The sequence below is a fragment of the Rhizophagus irregularis genome, chromosome 17 (genome assembly GCF_026210795.1).
Source record: "Rhizophagus irregularis chromosome 17, complete sequence".
In the NCBI taxonomy this organism is placed as follows: Eukaryota; Fungi; Glomeromycota; class Glomeromycetes; order Glomerales; family Glomeraceae; genus Rhizophagus; species Rhizophagus irregularis.
This window is the reverse complement of record NC_089445.1, coordinates 3,505,532-3,532,935: the sequence shown is the minus strand read 5'-3', so window position 1 is coordinate 3,532,935 and position 27,404 is coordinate 3,505,532. Positions and strand designations below refer to the sequence as shown.

At 27.6% G+C, this 27,404-nt stretch overlaps 4 protein-coding genes across 4 annotated transcripts; 3 read left to right on the top strand and 1 right to left on the bottom strand.

Annotated features, from left to right (window-relative positions):
* Positions 1 to 647: 647 nt before the first annotated feature.
* On the top strand, positions 648 to 1,687 carry OCT59_009465 (uncharacterized protein; the record flags this gene model as incomplete). The annotated part of the gene is made up of 3 exons (XM_066133579.1): positions 648 to 972; positions 1,159 to 1,361; positions 1,439 to 1,687. The coding sequence occupies 3 exons, from the start codon at positions 648 to 650 to the stop codon at positions 1,685 to 1,687; spliced, it is 777 nt and encodes a 258-aa protein (XP_066000006.1).
* Positions 1,688 to 10,475: 8,788 nt separating this feature from the next.
* Positions 10,476 to 10,679, top strand: OCT59_009464 (uncharacterized protein; the record flags this gene model as incomplete). The annotated part of the gene is made up of 1 exon (XM_066133577.1): positions 10,476 to 10,679. One exon carries the CDS (start codon positions 10,476 to 10,478, stop codon positions 10,677 to 10,679), a length of 204 nt encoding a protein of 67 aa, XP_066000005.1.
* Positions 10,680 to 13,599: 2,920 nt separating this feature from the next.
* Positions 13,600 to 15,938, bottom strand: OCT59_009463 (uncharacterized protein; the record flags this gene model as incomplete). The annotated part of the gene is made up of 5 exons (XM_066133576.1): positions 13,600 to 14,768; positions 14,844 to 15,207; positions 15,288 to 15,469; positions 15,552 to 15,627; positions 15,693 to 15,938. 5 exons carry the CDS (start codon positions 15,936 to 15,938, stop codon positions 13,600 to 13,602), a joined length of 2,037 nt encoding a protein of 678 aa, XP_066000004.1.
* A 5,754-nt stretch (positions 15,939 to 21,692) lies between these two features.
* Positions 21,693 to 26,876, top strand: OCT59_009462 (uncharacterized protein; the record flags this gene model as incomplete). Its single annotated transcript, XM_025331035.2, has 7 exons — positions 21,693 to 21,712; positions 21,832 to 22,035; positions 22,190 to 22,216; positions 22,300 to 22,373; positions 22,450 to 22,708; positions 22,826 to 23,075; positions 23,160 to 26,876. 7 exons carry the CDS (start codon positions 21,693 to 21,695, stop codon positions 26,874 to 26,876), a joined length of 4,551 nt encoding a protein of 1,516 aa, XP_025188829.2.
* Between the last annotated feature and the right edge of the window lie 528 nt (positions 26,877 to 27,404).

Here is a 27,404-nt window from a genome sequence, read left to right as displayed (position 1 = left end):
GGAAAGCCTAACTTTAAAAAAAAACTTTAAAAAAATAAATAAATAAATAATTTATACAAATAATATATTTTTTATGAGTTTTGCTAACTTGTCCTCTGGGTTAAATAACCTGGGTTAAATCACCCCCCTAAAATTTATATTTTACATCTAAAAAAAAAAAATTATTTGTGTTATTATTCATTTCATTTTATATAGATTTTATTTATTTGGATATTATAGAGTAGTATAATGACCAATTTTTCTTATATTTTTGACAATGTCTCTCATTTTTATTGTAATCATAATTTATATTTTTTTTTTGAAAATTTAGGCAAAATTATATAATTATATAAAATTTACTAGTAGCCAGGTTAAATCACTCAGTTAAAATTAGTCTTATACATATTTTATATATATCTCAAAAAAAAAGTGAAGAAATTTTGTTCTCACTTTGAAGAAAAAAAACAATATTCAATAATAATATTTTTTGAGAGAACAACAAACAATAAAAACGAGATACACTTGGAAAGTGTTTTGATTTAAAAAAAACAATTCGATTCGCGAAAAAAAATTTTCAATTTTATAAATAATTTTTATAAAAAAAAATTTTTTTTATTTACGAACACTTAAAAAAAAACATAATTATTTTTTAGAAATAAAAAACAAAAATGGAACAACCATCAGTTACTTATTCTGCCACTCAATCTGTTGATTATCTCGATCAAACTCATAAATGGACCAATACTGATGTTATCTCTTCTTATAAAGAGATTTGCAAACAATTTGATATTATTCAAGAGAAATTACGTGAAGAAGTCGAACAAAAGGAAGAAGTTCTTCGTATTCCAAATAACTATCTTAAAAAGCTGCCCAACAATCTCAACGTGGAAGAATGGAACGACCATCAGTCGCTTATGCTGCCAAATGGACTGATGCTGATGTTATCTCCTATTATAAAGAGAATATGCGTAAAAGGACCCATAAAAGGGTCAGGTTTGAACTAAAAAAAAAAATCATGAAAATCTTTCCTTTTTGAAATAATTTTAATAATGCCAGTCAGAATATATTTCCTATTATAGTAACCGACTGTCATTATAATAATTCCGGCCCTGAAAAAATGCGTACAGCTCATAGTAAAAAATTTTTTTCATCACCTTACCCCTATATATATATTTCTAGGTCCTTGTGTAAACCATGTTCTGATGTCTGGCCGAACGGAATACTTCCGTATGAATTCGACAATAATGTGTCCTTGGGAGTTGGGACTTCAAATCATTGTGTCAAATGCAATGAATATGATCTCCAACGTTAGTTCAGTAAAATTCGTGAAAAGAACGGATCAATCAGATTATGTAAAAATCGTTGATAAGGTTCCTGTGTTGGTAGGAAAAGAAAACACCAGGTACTTACCATATTTGTCTATAATTCACTAAACTCATTCCATTTCACAATTATAAAGGAATTATCGGTAACCAAGGACTTGCAAAATTATCCACATACTGAGAGTAATATTGTACACGAACTGATGCACGCGTTTGGGTTCTATCATGAACACTGTCGTCCAGACCGGGACAAATATTTAACCGTTATAGCTAAAGAAAATGATAGAGATTTTGGAAAAGTATGTGAGATGGATGTGGTGTATTTTGGTCCGTATGACCCAGAATCAACCATGTATTATTTCCCGGGATGTTATCCCCAAGGATAATGTATACAAGCGAAGCCGGGGACGGAAAGAACAAATGCTATGGATTTGTATATGACTCCTTTCGATTTGTTTCATACAGTCAGCTTCGTCTAATAAAAATTATCTTTCCAAAATTCCGTCAGGCCAATGTATAAAGTTAAGTGCTTATGATATAAATTAGAGTTCCAATCCGTCATCCGACGATAATCACATTTTGACAGTTGTACGCTCATTTAATTAATATAAAAGAGCATTTTTTTTAAGGATATCCTAAAAGCATAATACAGTATATAATTTAATAAATAAACTTTCTTTTCAAAAATGAAAGTGAGGAGAAATTAGGAACGGATTAAAATATCATCCGACGGATGAAAATTCAATCCGACTAAGATTTCACCCCATTTATTTTATGTTCAATTAATTAAATAATGCATAGTCTGATCACCTTACATCGAATGCAGTTCCTAAATTATAATTATGAAACATAAATATCTCTTTCCAAAAATAAATGAGAAGAGATTGATCATCCGTCGGATGTCAGATTGGAACTCTAATATAAATGCACTTAATGCACTTTATCCTAGCTCGTCATACCTCTCCACGCTAAGGAGGAGTTTAAAAATGAAAGATAACCATAATTTATAATTCGAGCTTTATATTCTATGAATTGTATCTGACATTTTACTAACTTTGTTCCTTATAATTTGAATTATTATTCTTAGTATTTTTCGTATAGCAAATTTTGAAAACATTTTAAATAATTTGGCGGAACTACTCTATACAGAAAATTAATTATAGTTGAAAATTTTCTTAACCGATAAAGCAAAAGCTCTATAAAAAAAAGATGAATAAATTCAAGTAATCATATGTTTTCTAAATTGATAATCCCAATTTTTTTTTTATGGTTAAATTTCTTTACCTGCTAAAACAAATGACCCAACGCATGAAATGAACCTACTACTAATACACAATACTATATAAATTGAAAAATACCAGAAAATAAAATAAAGCTAAATAAGTTTAAGATTTTATGCAGTTTTTTTTTTGATATGATTTCCATAATTTTTCTATTGCGCTTGAAAATTTTTCTAGCAAGTTTAAAAATTTAGTTTAACCAGCCTAAGGTGTTATGGTGCCTCGCTTCAAGAAAAAAATAAATAAAAATTTCTATTACAGCTTCTAACAAAAATTCAAAAATTGGGGTATATTATCATATATATTAATTTAAAAACTCTTTTTAGTTGCATTTTTATATTTAAAATAGGTTCAAAAAAAAAAATTTTTTTAATTAAAAAAAAATTTATTGGATTCACCTTTTGGCAAAGATTTAGTTGATTTCATCGGTAATATTTTGAAGAATTCTATAACTTCAGATTTAAGAATCCTTAAGGATTCTTTCTATCTATAAAGAATCTTTAAAGATTCTAATTTCTAAAACATTACTGATATAGATAAAAAACATTATATTCAACAGCTATTTTTAAGAAATGACATTAAGCTTATTATTTTTTTTTATTCCTAATATTTTTAATTTTTTTTCCTTTACTTCTTATTTTTGCTTATCAATAACATCAGAAAATTTCTCTAGCGTATAGAAAAAAAAGATGGAATATAAAAAACGGATCGACTTGGGGTAGAGAAGCAAGCGAAATATATTGACGGGAAGGAAGTACATGGATCTTATGCCATTTAATGCGAGTTCCAGCATCATGTTCATTTCTTTGCTCTCTCACATTTTCGAAAAATATCTACTATATCTAATTTGTTTCTATTGCTGAGTGCTGACGAGATTCATGTGAATAATTTCACTGCGTCTATTGTACACGTGATGATAATCAGAGATTTTCTCTGCGTGCCGATATAATGTATAACAAGAAGAGTAATATGTCCGTTTTATTTTGGAAATCTATAGAGACAGGAAAATCGATCAACATCGTGAATTCGTGATGACATGTTTCAATGAGCTAGCCGAACAATAAACCAACCTACCTTACTATTAGTGATATTGATGATGTAAATAATGGTAAGTTTGGTCAGTTTTAATTTTTATTTAATTTTTGCTTTACTTGCGCAAGGCAAATAAAAAGATTCGCTAACTGCAGGATCGATTTTGAAATACGCTTTTACGTTAATATGATCTGATCAACGGATCCGCTTAAAATCATAATAAAAACTCCATATACAAAGATCAATGTCTAACATTACTGCGCATTTATTTATCAAGTTCAGATTGCATATTCGATTACAACTTTCATATAGGATGCGATTTATTTGATCCAAGTGGGACTTTAGGTCTCACTTTTTTTATTCATCATACATTTCGAAAAATATTCTTGATACAATGTATAGCTTTTTCGGCAGAATTCTTTATTGATACAATAAATAAATTACATGATTCGGCTTGTAATCGTGATACACGACGAACTAATATACTGTACATGATTATTGGCTACGGACTATACTCGCCCCATATGTCGCAGGACTTTGAGCTTCGTATTTTTTCACATGATTATTTTGATGGATTGGTTGGGATCGTGACCGTTATTTTGAACATAGAATATGCAAGAAAATTAAATATCAATTATTATAAGGTCATTGATCATAGGAGATCGAAACTTTTGGATGCTAGACAAACAAACTCCCTAATTTTTTGTATCCTTTTAGGAATAAAGATTTCCGTTTTTCGTCATACAATACTTCAAGAACAAAAATTTCATTAACTTAACATATGCATCGTTTTTGTCGATCATGATTAACGATGTCCCCAAGTTTTTTACATCTTTATACCAGCTGGTGCTATGAAACCGATGCTGAGCCCCTTGCACTTCCAATGAAATCTGATATTTTTTGAAGAAGGCATCAAGATCTAATCCATTTAAGAAAGGAGGGCGATATTCGATCATAGGTTCCTCATCAAGAATTTCCTTAGCTATCTAGATACATCTAGGATTCTTTTTTAAGCTTGTTGATATCATGCCTTAATTTTGTCATATCAGCTTTAAATTTATTCATTAATCTGTCTGGAACCCTGTTTAATTGATAGTCTCTCAAATGAAATCTGATGTTGCAAAGATGGGTCATTTCCCCAATATTTGGGATAACATAGTACATTATACCTCCACCTTTGTAGTGGACTGAATAGTTCTCGGATTGTCATCATCTCCCATAACTTGATTTCTCACATTGAGCTCTTCAACATTTGGGTATCATCATACATTGAAGTTTTAGTTCCCTTTGTAAAACATTTACCAACACCTATATAAATGGTAAGTATGTAAGCATGTCTCTACTGTATTTTACTATTTATTTTACAAAAATTAACCCACCGTTACTTCAATAAAGCAAATTGTATAAGGACATCATGAATCGGACTGATCTTGCGTAGCAAATCAACTGATGTCTTTGGTGTGAGTATACGTTTCAACAACATTTCCATAGATTGTTTCACAGTTGACCAATTCCTTTTTAAGTTAAAATTATTTTAATGACAAAACTATACAAAATCTATTCAAAGCATAAATCCTGCAAGTTTTCTGAAGTATTTTTTCATTATAATCATCCTCTCAAGTTCATCGTCATCTTGAATCTAAATCTTGTACTCTATAATATCCATCTTTAAACTGATCCAATTGACTTTGGTCAACTGGATCTACTGATGATGATTATCACTATCACCTTTATCTCCGCTATAATCCAAACTTTCTATCTCTTCTTTTGTCAATTTATCATCCTATAAACACATTATTTTCTTTCTAACTTGCTTTTTATCGCTTTTACTATATAATAAACAGTTACTTACTCTGATGAAACATTAGGGTCGTTAGATCGTTTGGCAGTTCCAGATTGTTTCTTTCCACCACGTCCTTGCTTTCCACTATGTAGATGAAGTTCTTCGATATTATGAGCACAGACTTTACTGAGCCTGGCCTTTCCAATGAAGACCAACAACCCTGGAAACACCCCGACCAACTAATTAAAAATATAAAAGAACTAAATCAACGTCTTTAATTTCATCTTCACTGATAATCGGATTTGTAGGAAGTTTTGATATGTCATTCGCGCCTGAATAAAAATTTAAAAATTTATTCCTCAAAAATAAACCGATAATGAATACTCAGGAGCTGTATTTCTGATTTAACATTTAAATAAAATTTTCTTTTAAAGTGTGGGAGAGAAAAATCAACAAGTTTAAGAACAGGAAAGAAAATTGAATCGAGAATAAACAAACTTTTAACAAGCCATATGCAGCCAACTATGGTAGATAATCTGACATCATTTCCTGTTTAACTAAAACGTGAGGGAATATGGTGTTTTGGATATATTGTGGTGAAAAAAAAAAAGTTTTTTTGAATATATATATATGTGTGTAAAATAGAGCAAAAAAAAAATTACAAATATATAAATTACATTTTATTTTTTGATGATTTGATGATTGAAATGATGAAATGATTTATTATAGCACAAAAATAAATAAATAAATAAAAAAAAAGATATCTTTTCTTTTTAATTAATATTTTTATTTATTGTAAAGAGATTATTTGGAAATAAATTTTATTTGTGGATTGTGGAAATTATTTTTAAACTGTGGAAAATTATCTTACTGTAAAAAAAAAAACAAGAGGAAATATTTACTGTAAAAAAAAAGGAAGAAGAAGAAGAAAGAAAAAAAAATTAAAAAAGAAATATATAAAAGGAAATTACCGTATAACGGGGGCCACAGTACCCCGGGTATGATACAGATTTCAGAGGTTTTGACCTTATACCCCCCACCATTGCGTGAGTTTTTATTATTAGTAGATATGTATAAAACTTATATAATAATTGGGTATTTATCATGCGTAATACCTAGGTATTTATTAAATTATTTTAAATAATAAAATCGTAGAAAATGGGAGTTCTTTTTTGTAGGGTACTCTGCATGGGGTACTGTGGCCCGCAAAATACATTGAATGTTACATAAACACACACACATATATATATAATATATATAGTTTATATAATGTAATATAATAATGATAGAATGGTTTAACGAAATCAACAAATCACAAATCATACAATGATAAAACAAAAATGAACTACCGTCTACCGAATACCGAGAGTAAGTAAACTTCACCCCCAAAAAAAAGGAATCATTTTTTACAATAATATATAAACTTTTTTTTTATTATAATAATAAAAAAAAAAACTTTCTTCCTTTCTTTTTTTAAAATAAAAAGGATAAATTGTGCCACATACAAAATCTAGGTTTTTTTTATTACTAAGTAAAAAAAATATTGTATTATTTTTTTCGCCAAGATTTTTAAGATTTAAGTTATGCCAAATTGGCTCTCAACTCACTTTTTTTTTCTCTCTCTCTAAAGCCCTGTAAAAAAAGTCAATCCGTTTTATTTATTCCATCTTTTTTCCGTAAAAGGCTCATATTTCCGGAATTAATAACCTTATATCACGGAATTTATCGAATTATTTGCATTTTCTGTGAATGGATCCGTGAAAGGCTCATTTTCACGGAGTTTTTACAGAAATAACGGATAAAATTTTTTATAGGGGAAGGATCAACAATGAATGATCATTGTATAATTGTATATTAATTCTTTTGGGCGCGAAAATAAAAAATTTAATGACAATAACGGAAGATTATGACAAAATGCTTTTTTCTTTTTTTAGATTTTTTTTTGTTCATTGGATCTTCTTTTGAGTTTAACCATTAAAAAAAAGAGTCAAAATCATTTTATTTATCAATTAGAAGATCTAATTGGTCGATTGATTTGTCGAATGAGTTAAAATAATAATAATAATAACAACAACAACAATAATAATAGTAATTAATAAAAAGAAAAAAGAAAGAAAAAAACCTTTTTTTGATTTATGCAACACACGGCAACACAAAGTCTCGTGATGTAATTAAATAATTTGTAATTACCGCTTTGTGCATAGCATTAACATACATTAGTATTACAAATTACTATATAAAGTAAAAAAGAAGAAAAAAGAAAAAAAATCTTTTATAAAACCAAGTATAGATAATAAGAAAAAAAAATTAAATAATAAAATAAAAATAAAATAATAAACTTTTTTTGAAAAATAGAGTACTACATAAAAAAATAATACCTTAATAAAAATATGTGTACCCGAGTTAAAATGACTCAAAAAATAAAAATTTGTTTTTTTTTTAAGTTTTGATTTCCTTTAATAGATTGGACGATTAAATCTGATAAAAAAGATGATGATGTATATTATGTATGTAATGTATGTATGTAATATTGTATGTATGTTTATGTTATGTTTCGTGTTGAAGCTTTTTGACATATTCTAAGCTTTTTATGGGGTAAATAAAATAATATATATACATATATATATTTCTTTTTTTGTTTCAGAATTTTTTTTTTTTTATTCAGTGGGGAAATAAGAAAGACCGACTGGGGAATATGACCGACTAGGTATACAATTCAAACTTGTAACAAACATTTTTATTATTGTTTTCCTTTTTTTTTTTTTTTTTTTTTTTTTTTTTTTTTTTTTTTTTTTTTTTTTCTTTTTTTTTTTCTTTTTTTTTTTTTTTGTGACATGTACCAAAGAATAACAACCGAGAAAAAGATCCACAATTCACAGTTTTTTATTAAAATAAATTGTTTTGACATGATTACAAAATAGTTTACAATCTTATCAAATTACAAAAAAATGACAAAATTACGGAATTATTACGGTAATTGAGTAAACTTATAATCAAACCTTTTTGGAATGTTTTAATGAGAAGGAACATATTTGGGGACTGATTTCACTTGGTGACATATTGTACATAATTATCTCGTGAGATTTACAAAAAAAGAAATTAGAAGAATACTTATAATACATATTTAGTACTTGATATATATAAGATATGATACACACATAACATTACATTACCTGTATTTAATATTAAAAATAGGAATAATAATAATAATAGTAATAATAATAATATAATATTTATCTTTTCTAGACATTTAACTAATAATAATAAGGTAATTAATAAATCACAAGGTAATTAACCGTACAATCTTTTTTTTTTTACTTTATTTAATCTAATGATAAACCTTTGTGTTTGTTCGTTTGTTCAAATAAATGACTTGACCTCGTGATCATACTATGTATTTTCGAATCAGGTAACAAGGTTACCTTGAGCTATTTAATCTTGTTTAAGTAACATACATACATATATATACAGTACATACATATGCACCCCAAAAAGGTCCGAAATTTCCAAATAATATTTAAACAAGTGAACCCCAAATAAATAATAATAATAATAATAAGTTATAAATAATAATTAATAATAATGATTACCATATATATTAAAAAATTGGGGAGAAAGAAAGAAGGATAAAAAGGATAAAAAGGATAAAAAGGGTAAAAAGGGTAATAAAATAAAAAAATACAATAAATAAACAGATCAGGTTTAAACTTAAAATAAATGTAGTAGGATCTACTTTTATTATTCTTTTGTTTTTAATACTATTGTAAAAACAATAAAGCTAAATTCGTGAAAATAAATAAAATTTATACAAAGAAAATTACGCAGTGAGCGGTGAAAACCGGGTTTATGTTGATATTGACAATTTAAATAAATAGAATTTCCTTCTTGTGTTATATTTGTTAAATGATGAGTAAAATTATCCGCGATGATCTTGCAACTTATTAAAAAGTCATTGTTATTACATAATAAATAGGATCACGTTCATACATTTTCGTTTTTACTTTGTTTTCCATAAATTTTTTTTTTATTATATATAAAAATTTTTTATAATATATATAATGTAACGTAAACTTAAAAATGAAAAAAAAAAAATTTTTTTTTTATACAATAAAAGATTTATATATACTATATATAAATAATATTATTAATTGTTTTCGAGTTAAAAAAAAATTATAATTTTTTTTTATATCAATTGACATCAAAACATGAAACTTCTATTGCATGTAACAGAAAGAGAATACTAAATTTGGAGTACTTTTTATTTAATATGATAAAATTCGAAAAAAGGATTTTAAATAATCAATCATTTCTTAAAATAAATACAAATATTAATTATAATAATTATGATGACGAACATTTACTTTTTTAATTGTTTCAAAAAATCACAACCTTTTGTTACTTTATTGTCAAAATTTTTTTATACTCATTTATTATCAAAAAAATAGGACCAAAATTTAAAATAAAATAATATATATTAAATATTTAATGTGTATATATATACAGTACGTGTATCTATTGTGTTCATTTTGTTTATTATGAGAATATATTGTAAAAAAAATACAGTTTATACCGGTAAAATAATTATGATCTTAGTTCCGAGATTCGTTGTTTAAAATAACATAGTCACGTTTTTGTTATCCATTTCACATCTTTCCCCCAAAAATCGATTTGCGATCTACTTTATTGTCTTTATTGTATAAAGGGAAAAATTTTTTAAAAATAATGATTTAAATAAATAATAAATAAATAAATAAATAAATATTTTTTTTTTTATACAGTATATATTTTTACTAAATAATCAGAATGTTGCAATATACCTTATCTTTCCTTATCAAGTCAGCAATAAGTTCAGATACCAACAATCCATATCCCAAATATTCATTCAATCAGTTATGTTAATAATATGTTACAATAATAAAAATAAATGGTTAAAAAAGTGAATTTTTTTATATAAATAACCCCCTCTTTGCCAAAATATTTTTTAACAACGAAAAAAAAATTTTCTTTTTTTTCTGCTTTGACGAATTTTTTTATTCCATATTTTTTTTTTCTCGTCTTGAAAAAAAAACAATTTTTACAATGAATCAATCTCATATATCCAATTTTACCGAAACTATTGAACGTACTCCTTCATTTTACGCTAGTCTTATTATTCGAAGGCGGAATGATCGTCGAGAAAGACATAAAATTAAAATTGATACGACTCGTGTTGGGAGATTACCATTACAAAATACGAACAATCAATCCGTAAATCAATTTTTTAACGGATATTCTTTCCCTTAAATCAGAGCGATGATTTATGCGATGACTTACAGTAGTGGCGGAAAATAATTGGAATTTATATTGCTTATTAAATTATAATTTTAGTTATGCTATGTTGAAATATTGGTTTATTACACCAAGACATTATGCGTTAAATAAGTTAATAAATGGACAATATTATCTTTCACAATAATTTGATTAACATAAGTTTATATCAGTAAGTTTAATGATTTTATGAAAAATAGATAGAAAAAACAAAATAGTTGAATTATCAAATAATAATCCATTTTCTCATTCTGCAGTTAATGTACATTTTAATCATTTTATTATTTTAGTCTTAGTTCAGTTTGACATTTAGTTTTAACCAATTAAATTATCAATGTACTAAATTGATCCGCACAGGATTTCATATCAGGGGTTGATTAAAAAAATTTTATTTTTGACAAAAAAAAAACTAAACGTCCAACATATTATAGTCAATATTTTATATTTTATTTATCTTTTCTATTCCTACTTCTTTTTTTTTTGGTTATTTTTTTAAAAACTTTTTTCTTTTGTAATTTCTTATCTATTATAATTTTAAAGACAAACATATAAGAAACTTTAAATTACTTTGTTTTTATACTCTTAGACTAGGTTATAGTACCATTCAACCATTCTATAATCTGAATACCCATCAAAGTCATTTAACAAGTGGAAGTCTGCGAACTATATGAGCTTAGTGAATCTTGACATTGACGTGCACTCTGTCTTTATGGTTCCAAAATCTAAAAATAGATTTGGAAATGATCGGCATACTACGTTAACCGATTTTAAATTAGCTGCAGTAGCTGCAGTAATGTTATAGATTTGATTGGATTAATCGGATTTTATAGCTATTTGCGAAATAACGGACCAGTCGGACCACCTAATTCATTTTTCGACTGCGTATGAAATTTTCATACGCAGTCAACGCATAGTAATAACAATCTAATCCATTTAAATTTATAAAATATGAAAGTAATATCTGCCCGGACCGTCAAACTCATTTTTTGAATTTTTCATATGCAGTCATCCGCAGTTATCAGCAGCGTGTATGACTGCGTATGAAAATTTCATACGCGAATTAGGTGGTCCGTTATTTTTGCAAATAGCTGTAATATTCCGGAACTTTTTTTTTATACTTTAGGGTCTTCTTTCTTTTAGGAACGGCCTTCTTGGGCTGGATTTCGGCCTTGGACTTTAAAATAGTTAGTGAATTACTTTTTTTTGTTTTTTTTTACTCTAGGAACGATATTATTTACGTTCTTTTTCTTCTTCCTCTTTAGGGACGACCTTCTTAGACTGGATTTTAGCCTTGGACTTTGAGATGGCGAGTAAATTCTTTTTTTTTTTTCTCTCTAACATTCCTTTTCTTCTTTCTTTTTAGGAATGATCTTGAAGAAAATTAACTTTAAGAAACATTATTGACGTTTCTTTTATACTGCAGCAACAATTTTATTTCATACTTGAATTATTTATAATCATTTTAAAAGTTTTATAAATTTTTATTTTTATTTTTTATTTTTTAAATTATAATTATTTTGGTTTTTGCATAATACTTATCTTTGTAAGGTTCATCAACATATTGTCGAATTTTTGAATATAAGTAATTTTGTCGTTCTTCTGCTGTTAATGATGTAGTATAATTAAATCGGGTTTACCATTTTTATTAAAATTATCACTTTTTAATAATTTATAACATGATTCTACATCACCGGATTCTGTTGATACTTCAGAGCGAAGATGATGGTATTGTGTTATACAAAATGATTCTTAAAAAATGCACCAAAATCGCACCAATTCCAATTTATTCCGTTGCTATATAAAATTGCTTCATAGCATACATGTGCAATAGTTAAATCACCCTTACTTTATCAATAATGCTGAGTTGCTGACGTTCAAGTTTTGCTAATTTTTGATTATTCTCATATTGAATTTGCAAATCGTGATATCATAATAAGTTTTTTATAACTTTTTTAATGTCTTTGTTATGGGCTTATGGCTATATTTTATATGTTCAATATCGCTACCACGATAATAACAAATATATTCCTTTAACAAATGTGGACAATGTGGACAATGTAGTTTTTTAAAAAAAAATATTATTATGCATTATCAAGACTTAATTATTTTAATATTACAGTCAACTCAACTCTGGATATAACGAACCCTCTGTTCCAGGAGGCATATAGTGAATTCGTTAACTAGTTTTCTTTATAGGTAATTTAGATCAAATTTGTAATTCTGGCCAGAATTATAATTTCTTTTAACATAAATTTTCGAGTAATTCTGGCCAGCACTATAAAATTGGCCTGGACTACTATATAGTCACATGACCGTTCGTTATAGAAAGTATAAACTAAGTTATTACATAGCTGGCTAGTTAAGATACGTTATATAGTGTTTTATTATAAAAGTTTGTTATATCCAGTGAAATTATTTATAAAAAATCGGTTCTAGAAATTATGATTCGGTATAACGAGGTTTTGGTAGTGGTTTTGGTACAAACATGGTTCGTTACTATAACCAGAGTTGACTGTATATGTACTATTGTTATGATAAATATGTAAATACTTGTAAATACTGTAAATTGAGGTTATGTATGTAAAACAGTGTATATTATGAATAGACCAATTTTGTAATTACAGTTTTTTTTTTACATAAATGAAATGCTGTAAATAAATATTAGAAAATCATAGAAAAAGATACTTTCCAAATTATGAAAAACCATCATGGAAAATTGGAAACCTTAATTAGGATAATGTTTGAACAATGGAAAAAATGATTTTAATGATACATTCAACCAATTTACATTGACTACCTTGTTATAATAAATTTTATTAAGACTTTAGTTTCATTTGTTATATTTTATTCACTATTTTATAAATTAAAAAAAAAATACAACTTAATAAACTACTAGCTATTGATTTTTTTGAAGTATTTGTAATCTATTTAATCTATTTTGTGCATCCGGATCTCCTTGATTGGCAGATTTTTTATACCAATAAATCGCTCTATCTATATCTTTAGTAATTCCGTCTCCATATTCATACATATTACCAAGATTATATTGTGCTACTTTATTTTCTAAATTTGCTGATTTCTGATATAATTCAAATGCTTTTTGTTTATCAATGTCAGTTCCAATACCATTATTATAACAGTATCCTAACATCATTATTCCAACCGAATATCCTCCTTTAGCTGATTGATTAAACAATTCAAAAGCTTTATTATAATTTTTTTTAACACCTATTCCATCTTTATAACAAGTACCTAAATCATGTATAGCTATGATATTTCCATTATTTGTAGCTTTTTGATACCAATAAATACCCCTTTTTAAATCCTTTTTAATACCTATTCCATCTATATAAAAATAACCAATTTTAAATTGTCCAAATGTGAAATTTTTTACTTTTTCAAAATATTCAAAAGCTAATTTATCATTCTTTATAGTACCATATCCATATTGATAACAATAACCAACAAAATATTGTGCTAATGTATGATATTTTTCTGATGCATTAATAAATAAATTAAATGCTTTCTTATAATTTTCAATTCTAAAAAGGTTAAAATAACCAAGTAAAAAAATAGAAATTGGATTATTTTGATTATTTGATAACCAATTATAAATTTCTTGTGAACTTATATTACAATTACCAAGATATTCAATAACTTGTTCATTTAATAATTTCCATTCAATTCCTTTATTTAATAATTTAAAAATTAATTTATTTATTTCATTAATTATTCCATTAAAATCTTTTTCAAATAAAAGATTCTCTTGTTCATTTGACTCTGCTATAGTATCAATTTCTTCTGTATTCATTTCATTAAAATTTTGTATAAGTTTAGACATCTTTCCTTGTGGTTCTGTATTATTATTAAATAATTCTCCTCGTGATTCTGTATTATTAGATAACTCTCCTTGTAATTGTGTATTATCGATATTTAGAGGAGCATTATTAAGCTCTTGCCCATTTGAAAATTGATGATTTTCAATCATTACATCTGTTTTTGCATTTAAACATTCAACTACTTGGTATATGGTTGGACGATTATCTGGCTCCCTATCCCAACATTCTAAAAATAAATGTAATTTAAGATTAATTAAAATAATATTTTATATTAAAATTTCAAATTTAAAGTACTACTCACTGGTATAAATTTTAACATATTCTTCAGGTGTACCAGGAACAACAGTTTCTCTATGACCTTGTGAAATTTCCAAAATTAAATCAACATTATATTGTTCACCTTCAACATAAAAAGGAGGTTTTCCACTAGATATTTCCCATAATAATACGCCAATACTGTAAATATCACTTTTTTCATTTAATGAGTAAATTTGTGTTGTTTGGCCATTACTACTACTTCTTCGTCTGTTAAAAAATTTTGGATCAACATAAGGAACCACTCCGAATAATTGGGATTGAGAATTTGATGACATCCCGATTCTTTTTGATAATCCAAAATCCGCCAATTTGATTGTTTTTTGATGAACTAATATATTACCAGAATGCTATTAAAAATTTATGTTTTAAAATTAGCAATGAAAGTATAATACTGTCAACAATTGACTGAAGAAGACAGATAAATTACCAAGTCACGATGAATAATTCCTTCATCATGTAAGCATGATACAGCGCAAGCTAATTGATTCGCCATATTATATTTATCATCCCATGTAAGTTTATCAAAGTTTATTTTCAAATAGCTTTGAAGATTACCACTATTAGCATATTCCATTACTAACATGTAATTATTATTAATATGATATTCTACTAAGGAACCAAAGAAAACAATTACTAAAATGCATTTCTACGAATAAAATTTAGAATATTAATTAAAATATTGTTATAATACCTGTTGATTCAAATTTTGTTATTCCATGGCAACAAATAATATTATCGTGATAATCGACATTACGGTGAATTTTTAACTATATAAATTAAAATTTTATTTTAATAAATAAATAAAATATAAGATGCTTTTATTCAAAATTACCTCATGAACAATTTCTTTTACGGTGACATTGTTAAGACTAGAAAAAGATTTTAACGCAAAACATTTTTTTGAATTTTTCCAATTTGCGCAGTACACTTTTCCAGAACTTCCAGTACCAATTTCTTGAAATTTATTAAATTCTTTATATTCATAATATTTTATATGTTCTTTATCAATAGCTTCTTCAATCCAATTAATCCATTCATTTTTATTCTCAATATTATCCATTTTGATATTATCAGTCATATTGAATAATGAACAATTTAAAAGAGAATTATTAAAACAATAGGATTGAGCGGTCATTATTTAAAGTATTTATGCAATTTATTTCCTATAGTCACACAATTCTCAGCCTAGGCGATATTGCATAATTTTACATATTGCTTTGTAAAATTGCCCAATCCGGAGAAAATTTTGGGGCTGCTATGACTGATAATATTAATTCGGAGATTACATTTAAAACAATTTTTTAGTTCAATATAGTTGTGTTCATGGTTTACTCTCCATTATGACATAGAAATGATTCCAATACATTTATTTATCTACCTACTGATAGAACATATACTTTTGTTTATAAATAATACAAGGATTATTATTATACTGAACATGATGAATCAAACCAAATAATTTCTTATTATACTTTTCAGAGACTTTGGATTGAAATGATTCCATATCTTAAGTTTCAAGCACCAGCAAGTGATCTTTGTGAAATTTGCGAAGGATTTAAGGCTAAAATGAAAGTAGCAAAGTCTGACGCAGATGAACATGAAAAAGTTCAAATTCAAAATATACTGTGCGGTCATCACGCTTAAACAAAAAAAAGCTTCCCCGGCGCAATACTGACACGGTGAAGCCGATACAACCGAAGAATAATATACTAAAATAACGGAAGATACACCGTTTTACACCTGACAGTATTTATGTGTAGCGTAAGAACAATATGGGTATTAGTGAATTCTATTTTCCTTTTATTTTATTACTGCCTTTTTTTCTTTTTTCTTTTTTTTTCTCCGCCAGATACGAGTGGCTTGTTATAGTTTCTTTATAACTGCTTAATTTTCTATTTTATATACCGTAGTTCAGGGTAATTCTTTACTATAACTGGTTCTGTGAAAGAAATCGAACATATAGGATTATCACATATATTTGATATAGTTTATTTGACATATATGCTATATTTATTAATATATTTGATATAGTTTAATTAATGAATTTGTTATATAAAAATAGAGCGCATTTAGCGTACACAAGTCTGGTTGGATTTGGTTTTGTTTTATTTTCGTAGGTCGCATTTACCTTCTGCTATATACACTTATTTTTTAATTTTTTATCACTGTTAACAATATTTCGGAAAATCTTTAAATTATGGCCATTGGTGTTTCTATTCTCGGTTAATTTAAACAATTTTTTTTTTTTTTTAAAAAAAAAGGACCGCAGTAAAAACATCTTTTGTCTAAACACAGCAAACCATTTATGCAAAAAAAAAATTTAATGAGCTAATTTTTTTTACCGATAAACAGTATATTATTACATTTTGCATACATTAGAGAATTTGGAGATGTCTCGGTCTCACTGAAAACACAATTTTTTTTTCGAGATTTTAATGTTCTAAAATAAGTACATACATTAATAATAATTAATTATTTTACGGGTTTTCAATCTAAAGCAATGTCAACCATCAATCATCAAACAATAATCAACCAACCCATTAATGCACGCTAGTAGTACAGGTAATTTGATGTTTTACGCATTGTTTTCATAGAATAAAAACCCTTTGGCGTAAAATCATCATTGCGAAACAATTAAACCTGCATAATTTAAATGATTTAGTGAATGATTTGATCTGCAAAGAATTTTCTTAAAATAGATATTTTAAAAATTATTTTGGTAATTATCATAAAGTGAAAAAAAAATCAGGTTTTTAAACAGGTCAATTCTATCAAACTTTGTACAAATGTATTAAACAATATAATTTATAAAATGGGTCTGATCGCAATCATATTCTAATTTAGTAACTTCAAAGATTATTATGACAAGATAATTGAGACTAGTACCTTAGGTTACCCTGCTTTTTTTTTTAAAAAGTAAACAAATCTGTAAGCAAAAGAAAAAGCCGCCGAAGGAAGAAGTTCTTTAACGAAAAAAAATCTCGACAAAAATTCCAATCTTTTTTTAACTCGCTAAAGTCTCTTTTTCCGTTATTAAATAAACAAATAAATTATTAGTATAAATCATTAGAAATTTAGTTCACGTGAAAAAAACCTATACCCAGTTTTAATACTATCTAAATCTCTTTTAATCACGATCACTGATAATGAAATTTTTTTTAAAGTAAACTTATAGGAATTATCTGGCGTAAGAATTCAAGATACGTTTCTCCACACGTTTCACAGTTTTGACGTACATCTCTTTCAAAGAAATGAAGCATAATTTACCATAATTACCTAATGAAACCATCCTTTCAATTTTTTATTCTTTCATATTTTCATTCATTTGTTTCTAAAATTTAATATTTTCATTATCTATGCCGCATTTACTATATTTATTACATTTATTATGTTTTATTACTCGGTTTTTTATGTAATCCTGGTCACACACACATTTCGTCATGGAGCGTTTTATTACTAATATTAACCTTAATATTGTTGTTTGACTCTTCTTTAATCTAATATAAAAAGTACAATATAGTGAGTGTACTTTGGATATACTTTGAGATAGATAGTATCGGAATCTACAGTACAATATTTTTTGAGTCGGTAAGTTATTACGGAAAAAAACGATGATACAATGATAAAAATGATATACTAATATCCCTTCTTCGATCCCTTTTACATGTTTATCCGTTTTAAAATATAGTTCTATTAAAGTTTTTATAATAAATACTATTTTTTAATGTAAGCTATAACATGTGCTTAGTTGCTAAAAAATTTTTTTAAACTAGCACCACGTTGTTTACAAATAGACGCATGTTTTATTCGACATATTTAGGATTTTGAATTTCATATACGTCACGATCGTCACGTCCATCACATCCTTTAAAATTTTTCTTACGTACTGTATGACAAAAATTTTAGCCACTTTTTATCCAGAACAATATTTTTTTAACCTTAAAACACCTTTTAAATCATCACATCAAGTGTTAGTTTCACCAAAATACAGTTCAAAAGCTATATTAATTTCAAATCAATATCTATCAATACAATATTTTTTTTAAGGTTTCGTAATGCTGTAATGATGTGATAAACGTCGATTTCCTATACTGCGGTTTTTTGTGTCTTTTTTTTTGTTAAAAAAATATTTATGATATCAAATCATATTATTATCATATTTTGTTTATTATTATTATTATTATTTTGCAGTTTAATATCGTGTTAAAAATATGACGATGATTTATAAACGTAAAAAAAGATAAATTTAATATTTTTTTTCTCACATTAACTCTTTCATCGTTTTAATTCATTCGTTTCAGACTAAATTTTTAAATGCAATATAAATATGAGATGAAAAACAAAGAAAAAAGTTTCTAGGGACAATTAATATAAACCATTTCCCTTCATATCAGATTACTCCAAAGTCCGATTCATTCAAGTTCTGCGCACTAAAAATAAAAGAAAGAAAACACTGATAAGACGAACAAAATTTATTAATTATTTTTTTTTTTACGCCCAAAAATAGCAAACACGTACGCACGTTATCTACAAAAGTAGCCGGAAATACGAATGGAGAATAAATTAATTAAACGTTCATAGTCCGGACATGTAGGATTTTTAAATTAAAAAGATATTTAATTTGACGAATAAGATATAATAAATTTTGCTTTTGCGTGGGAATTGATTTCTTCAAATGTTTTATATTACATGCATTTGCAGTATATTGCACGTTCCTTACCATAAACTTATAGGTTTTTCCTTATTTAGTGTAGTTATTATGATGATAACAAGATTTCTAACAAGTTTATCTGTAAGAGCATAAGACGCAAAAGTATCGATTTGGACCTATCAAGTGTGACTCTTCGTATTATGCGAGTCAAATTAAGCACGTACGCATAAGACAGATGGATTTTCGTTAGTGTTACATCTTTTAAACCTTTTAAAACGATAATTGGGAATTTTTTATTAAAATTTCGCATAAACTCACATTACAATGAGTTTCAAAGTTTCAAACTCAAAAAATATACACATACTTCTAATAATTAATATCCTTTTATTAAATTTGGTATGTGAAACTTTCTAAAAAAATATTCTTTGTTAAAATAATTATTTCTTTATATAAAAAAAATTGCATAGACCATCTCACAAATTATTTGTCCTATTTCTTTTCAAAGTAATAAAAAATTTTGACACTATTATATATATATATATATATATTCCTTGACACTTTAGCATATACTGTATATTGCGCAATTTTTTTTTTTGGCACAGTGATTGAATATCAGCATCTAGTATACTGTATATATAGTATATTTCTTTTTTGAAAACAACGTAATAAGTAAAAGAAAAAAGTAGAGGTTTTTATTTAAAACCATCATATTATGTAAAACCGATAACTTAAATAGTATACCTTGAACAAATCTTAAATATATTTTCTGTTTTTTTCTAAAAATATCTGATATTGTTATTTTCTTCCGAGAAAACTTTAAAAGATTATTATTTTTTTTTTGTTTATAAAAATATCAGGGATCAGCTGCATTAAAATCAAATAACGCTAAACCGAAAATGAATCATCGTTTACCGCCCACACAAATATTATGAATATATGTATACTGTAAAAAATGAAAACTTTCATCATTTCTTCCGCCTTTTGCGATTGATTAAAAAGAATGTTTCCATTTCGCTTATGTAAAATTATTTTGAAGAAAGTTTATCTGATAACCATTTTTTTTAAAAAGAAATTCCTAATAACGAGAGTGTGGCAATAAAATGAGACTATAAAGAACAATGAAAATAATATAAATTGTGAATCAAAAAATTAAGTTTTTTCAGGATGATAAAAAAAAGGCGGTTCCTTTGATTATGTTCTTTTTTAAATATCTAAAAATGGATGTTAACGTTGACAATCTTTTTTTGTTTATAGAAATATAACAATCAAGAAAAATAAAGTTAAAATTTTATCATTTTAGGGGAACGTTTCACCGGGTTTTCGCCAACCAGACAATCATTTCACCGACAATCGTAAAGTGATAACCCTAACTCTATAATTAACACATCCTAACCATAACTCTAGGTAATGATTTGTTTTATCACATTATTTTTCTATAGCCATTAGGCAACATAAGGTTTTATTATTTTAAGAAATTGAGGTGTTAAAAATTTATATTAAAAGTGTATTCATTATGTGAACAAATTGATTAAATCTTAAAAAAGTAATAAATAGTTCAGTTATAAGTATGGTTAAAGGATTTCTCTATGAACATGCTTGACTTAAACGATTGAAAGGATTTTTGTCAACTTTAGAAGTATTGAGCGACGATATACATAAATGATAACTTGATAATGTTGGTCTTTCTCAAAACCGTTTTAAATCCGATTTAAAATACAGTATTAGTAAAATCACATGACCATAAAAATTTATTCAGGCAGTTTAAATGTCAAACTCGATTAGTAAATTGAAACTCCTATACGAGTAAACCATCGGGATGTGAAGTATAACAATATATTTTTTTAGATTAATTATAATACAAAAAAATTTTTTTTATGTGATCGATTAATTATATATAGTAAGCACCATCAAAAGTTTTCAATCCTTCATTTTTGAATAAATTCAAAAAAAAATACTATTTTTTTTTTGCTTTTATTCAATAAATCAATAAAAGAATCTTTTGAATATCTCAAATAAAATAAAAAACGTTCTTCCCTTTCTCCTTCTCTTGTATTTATTTCATAACAACCATCCTTCTAAAAAAAATTCGTTTTTCTTACATATATTTCTTTTTTTTTTCTTACTTACCTTCTCTTACTTTAAAAATCTTTTTCGTCTTGTACACATACACAAGAAAAAAAAATGACTTCAACCTCCGTACGGTAAGTAACCATAAATCAAAAAATCAAGTAATTCCTTTACCTTTTTATTCTTTATTCCTTCTTATTTATTTCTTCTACCTTTTTCATCCTTGGCGTTTTTCATTCCATCCTCTCAATAGAGTTGCTCTGAGAGTAAGACCTCTCAATAACAAAGAAACACTACAAAATTGTAGTGAATGCTTAACAACAATACCTGACGCACCACAAATACTCATTGGAACCGATAGATCCTTTACATTCGATTATGTATTTCCATCGAATACTGAACAAGAAGAAGTATTTCAAGAATGCGCAAGTCCGCTAATAGATAAACTGGTGGAAGGGTGAGTACAGGAAAAAAACCCATCGGTGTTAATATTCCGAGGTAGTTGATATCACTTTTTTTTATCGACTATTGTTAAATTTTATTATTACATTACATTAATTACATTACACATTATGTTATATTATTTATTTTATTATCATTTATATTTTTAGTTATAATGCCACACTTTTAGCATACGGGTAAGTAAATATAATCATTCATTATTTTTAATTAGTCTGCATATTTATTATTTATAAAAATTTGACAAAAAAAATTTTTCTAGTCAAACTGGTAGTGGCAAAACATATAGTATGGGTACAGCTTTAGACGATTCAAATATTCCGCCCGAACATCAAGGTAAAATAAAATATGCATGGTTTATTGCATTATCTAAATGATCATCAAACTTAAATTATGACGTCATTTTCTTAAGGAATTATTCCACGTGCCATAAGAAAATTATTTGCTGACCTTCACGAACGAAAAGAAAAAAATCCTTCTTATCAATTTGAGGTTTATATATCATTCTTAGAATTATATAATGAAGATCTTATAGACTTATTAAACCCACAAAGTAGAGAAAATAATAAAAAAGGAAAGAATGATTTAATAATAAGAGAAGATACCAATGGTCAAATACATTGGGCTGGTGTAAAAGAAGTTAAAGTTTCAGACCCCGATGAACTCTTAGGGTATGTTTCTACTGTTGTTGATGTGCGAAATACGTAGAAAATTTTTCATACAACTCATACGACGTCAAATATACGTATATATATATTGTAAATATACAATTTTTATTTTATTATTAGACAATTACAAAAGGGTTCACTATGTAGAACTGTCGCTTCAACAGATATGAATATGGTATCTTCAAGATCACACGCTATATTTTCCGTAATACTGAAACAAACAAGAATAGAAAGTTTAGAAGAAAATAAAGAAAATGTTGTTCCACCAGCAGAATCTTCGGCTGCTTCAAAAGGAAAAAATAAACAAAAATTATTGTCATCAAAAGTAACTTCAAAATTTCATTTTGTAGATTTGGCTGGTTCGGAAAGGGTAATTTTTCATCTTTTATAATTTATGTAATCGAAATTAATAATCTGTTTTATCTTTATTTATAAAATCTTTTTACTTGAATAGTTAAAGAGAACTAACGACATAGGTGATAGAGCAAAAGAAAGAATTGCAATTAATGGGGGTTTACTGGCCCTTGGTAATGTAATTAGCGTGCTTGGTGATGAATCAAGAAACGTCGCACATATCCCTTACAGAGATTCAAAATTAACGCGTTTATTACAAGATTCACTTGGTGGTAATAGTCAAACTCTCATGTTGGCTTGCGTCTCACCAGCTGATTCTAATTTTATGGAAACCTTAAATACACTAAAATACGCTAATCGTGCTCGTAATATTAAGAACAAAGTTAGTATTAATGAAAGTTATGGTGGTAACTCTGTTGAAATAAATCAACTACGTGGTCAAATAAGCAGATTAAAGATGGAAATTCAAACTTTACGAGCTGGTGGTTGTAATGAAGAAACAAGTCGTAAATATGAAGAAGAAATTAAGAGTCTAAAAAGAGAATTAGAAATGACAAAAATGAAACTTCAAAGTGTTGAACAAGAGCTTATCTCTGCAAATGCTGAAAAGAACACTCTTTTAATGGAAATTAGTTTTAATGATCAAGATCTTTCAGATGCTGATCGTGAACATAGGATTAAGACTCATCGTATCGTTCAAGGTTATGAATCAGAAATTAAAAATCTCAGAGATCAAATTTCCGAACTTTTAACTGCTCAAGCTACTCATCATCATCCACATAAATCTTCCTTTGCTGGAACAACACCGGGAAGAGAGAAAGGTCGTATCAAATTATCTGATCCTCATATCTTTTCATCTGATGAAGATATTTATCATCAAAATAATGATAGTGATAGTAATAAAGAGAGTGATGAGAAGAAAGGTGATGAGACTTCTACTAAAATCTCACCTGTTGGTCCTTCATCATCTCATCATCAACTTGAACATGTTATAAATGAACAAAATTTGGAAGCTAAAACCTTATTCTCACAATATAAAGAAGATGAAGAAAACATTGAGGATGATGATGAAAATTTGGATGGTGAATCGTTCAAATTTACTCGAAAATTAAGAAGACGTAGTAAGACCAGAGATAAGCTCGAAAAGGCCAAGGAACAACTCAGACAAAGTTACATGATAATAAAGAATGGAGGTTCTTTACATGATGATCCTATTTTAAGTCAATTAATAAAACAACCTTCATCAACCAAGAGTGAAAGTTATATTGATCAAATGATGTCCAATAATTCAAAGGAAAAAAGAAGATCAAGCAGTGTATCCTTCAGTGAAATTCAAACAATTGAAGTACCCGAATGGCAAGAATCTAATGCACCACAACCTACTCGTCGTACTTCAAATTCAAGTCGTTCTGTTTGTTTCTTCGATCGACCAATTTCTCCTTGTTTAAGTAAATCTTCTCAAAATAGCACTGGTTGCTCCTCCCAACAAGAACAAAACGTTATTGCTCTCACCCGTATGTTACATCAAATTCAAGCTGATATCGCTGTTAAAGAACAACTTGTTTCACAATTGGAACAAACTGATCAAGAATATACTTATATGAGAGCTCAATATGAACAAAGATTGGCTGATATGCAAGAAGCTTTAATTACCTTACAACAAGAAAGAAACGCCGCTGTTAAACGCGCTCAAAATGCTAGTACTGGCGTTAGTACTCGTGATAAGAATTCAATTCCTACCGAACTTAAAGCCCGTTATGAACACGAGATGAAACGTTTAATTCAAGAAATTGGTGAACTTCGTCGAAAATATAATGAAGCTACTCAATCAAATGCCACATCAAGGAATCAAAATGAAACAATTCTCAAGAGTATGCGTGCTCAAATTGAACAACTAAGAGGAATGATGAAGCGCATGAAGGATGAAGCCGAGCGTGTTCGTGAAACGACTGAACGTAATCAACGTGAAATTCAAAATCTCCGTCGTAAAGAAAAAGCTGCTCAAGAACGAATGAAACGTCTTGAAAAAACTAGCGAAATGCAAAAAATCATGCTTGAAAAGAGACAAAAGGAAATTTTACAAAAAAATGGAAAACTTAAATCAGTTACGGCGTTACTCAAACGAACTACTACCCATAATCACGAAAGAAATCAATCAACATCTAGTAATGGGAAGGAATCGAGAAGATCCTCCGATGATTTAAGTCCTATCCGCTATGAAATATTTGCCAGTGATTATGATAAGAGAAACTTTCTTGATGAAGCAATCTATAAATATATTAGTGGTCGTCAAATAGATGAATTGATCGTTAAAAGAAACAATTTACAAGAGGAGAAGAATGAATTACTTGAAGAACATAAAAAAATAATTACTAATGAAATTGAAAATGAGTTGGGAGGAGATACTCAAGCATTAGATGATAAGATTGAGATGATCACCTCAGAAATTGCTTACATCAATGCCAAGATTCGTTCTTTACAATCAAGTATTGCTGCGGAACAAGAAGAGAGTTGTATCAAGACTGGTAAAGCTGAAAAGAAATTTTCCTTTATCTTGCCAGAGAATGCCACACCAGACGTCTTATATGACGTTGTTGTTCGCATTCTACAAAATTTGGATCAATTCGAATCTTATACAATATTGGAATCCTTCTTTAAGGATATTGTTGAACTTCGAATTGGAGATTGGTCTCGTCAAATGACTCTAGAACAACAAGAAAAGACAATTACGGATTTAAGAAAAACATTGTTGGCCATGCGAAGAGCTGCAGTTCTTACAACAAGTGGATACGAAAAGAAAAACAGAGAACTCGAAGAAGCTTTACGTCTTGGTGGAAGATCATTAAGTCCAGAAAAGAGAGAATTACAGATGGACGATATTGAAAATAGTACTTCCAAAGCTATTTTCTTACTTAAACATAGATTAGATCAAGCTTATGTGGGAGTTGAAGCAGCAGTTTCGGCAGGAACTTTTGGAACTCCTAGTCAAATAGGATCATCATCAAGACACAATTCATACTTCGTTAACGATGATGCGGCTTACTTCTTTTCCTCACTATTATCTGCAAGTCCAATGAATACTGGTAATAATAATAGAGCAAGTTTCTCCAGATCACCAATGCCTTTGAGTTGGTTAAATCTTCAACCACGTGTAAAGGTATCCGAACAAGTTAATGAAATACAATCATCAACGCCAGAAGTTCCAACAAATTCAAAGAGAAAAGACTCTGGTTATAATGACTTTAGCATTAGAAGCATTATCAACAATAATGTAAGACCCTCTAATAGTCAATCAAAAGATGAGAATATTTCTCCTTCAATAGAGCTTGGAAATTTACATTTAGAACGCACAAGGTCCATTGGTCAACCTTTAGAACGTTCCAGATCCAGTGATCAACATTTAGAACGAAGTAAATCTAGTGTTCAATTTTCAAGTTCGCTTCACGATGGGTCAACAATTCTTGCACATAGTCGACAAAGTAGTTTAACAAGCGCGGGTTTCTACTTAGAATCAGGTGGTGATTGTCCACGTGTTAACGGATATTTAAGCAGTGGTGATAGGCGAAGATCACAAAGCAGTATAGCACTACGAGGTTCCAAAGACATAATAGCAGCATACCATATGCGACAAAGTCCATATGGACATAGTTCACCCGATAGTAGTGATGCAGTAAGCGTAACAAGTACTACCAGTGAACGTGAAAAACGTGCATTAATGTCGCTCCATACACATACAAGATCAGAAACACCGACAGGAGATAATATTTTTGATCGTTTATCAAAGAGTCAAACACAATCAAGCTCAGAGACATGGTAGTGTCGCCAATGTCGCCAGTGTCACCAGTGTAAGGCGAGAAGGTCACCTGAAATTTAATATCTTTATAGACTAATTCTTATTGGTTAATAAATCTCTTGAGACATTGAAAATTTAGAAACTTTTTCCTTTCTTTGTTCATACTGTAAAAAAATTGTTATTGTAGATATATGTGTACTTATTATTTATTTTATTATTATTATTTTTTTTTTTATCCCTTTTCTCCTTTTTTTCCTTACTTCTTTCTTATTACTCTTCAACTACCGAAAAAAAATATTTAGAAAATAGATGAGGTATTTTTTCAGGGAAAAAATCCATGTAATATAGGTTTTTTTGAGGTTATAAGGACTAATTTGTTTTTTCAAAAAAATTTTCAATGATTTGATTTTTTTTCAGACCAATTTTTTTTCCTTTTTGACCAATTACTAGTTCTTTTTTTTTTTTTTTTTTTTTGACCAATTCAGTTTTTTTTTTTCCTTTTTTTATTGATCGATAACAATTAACGCGATGCGATATTCTGTTATCCATTAA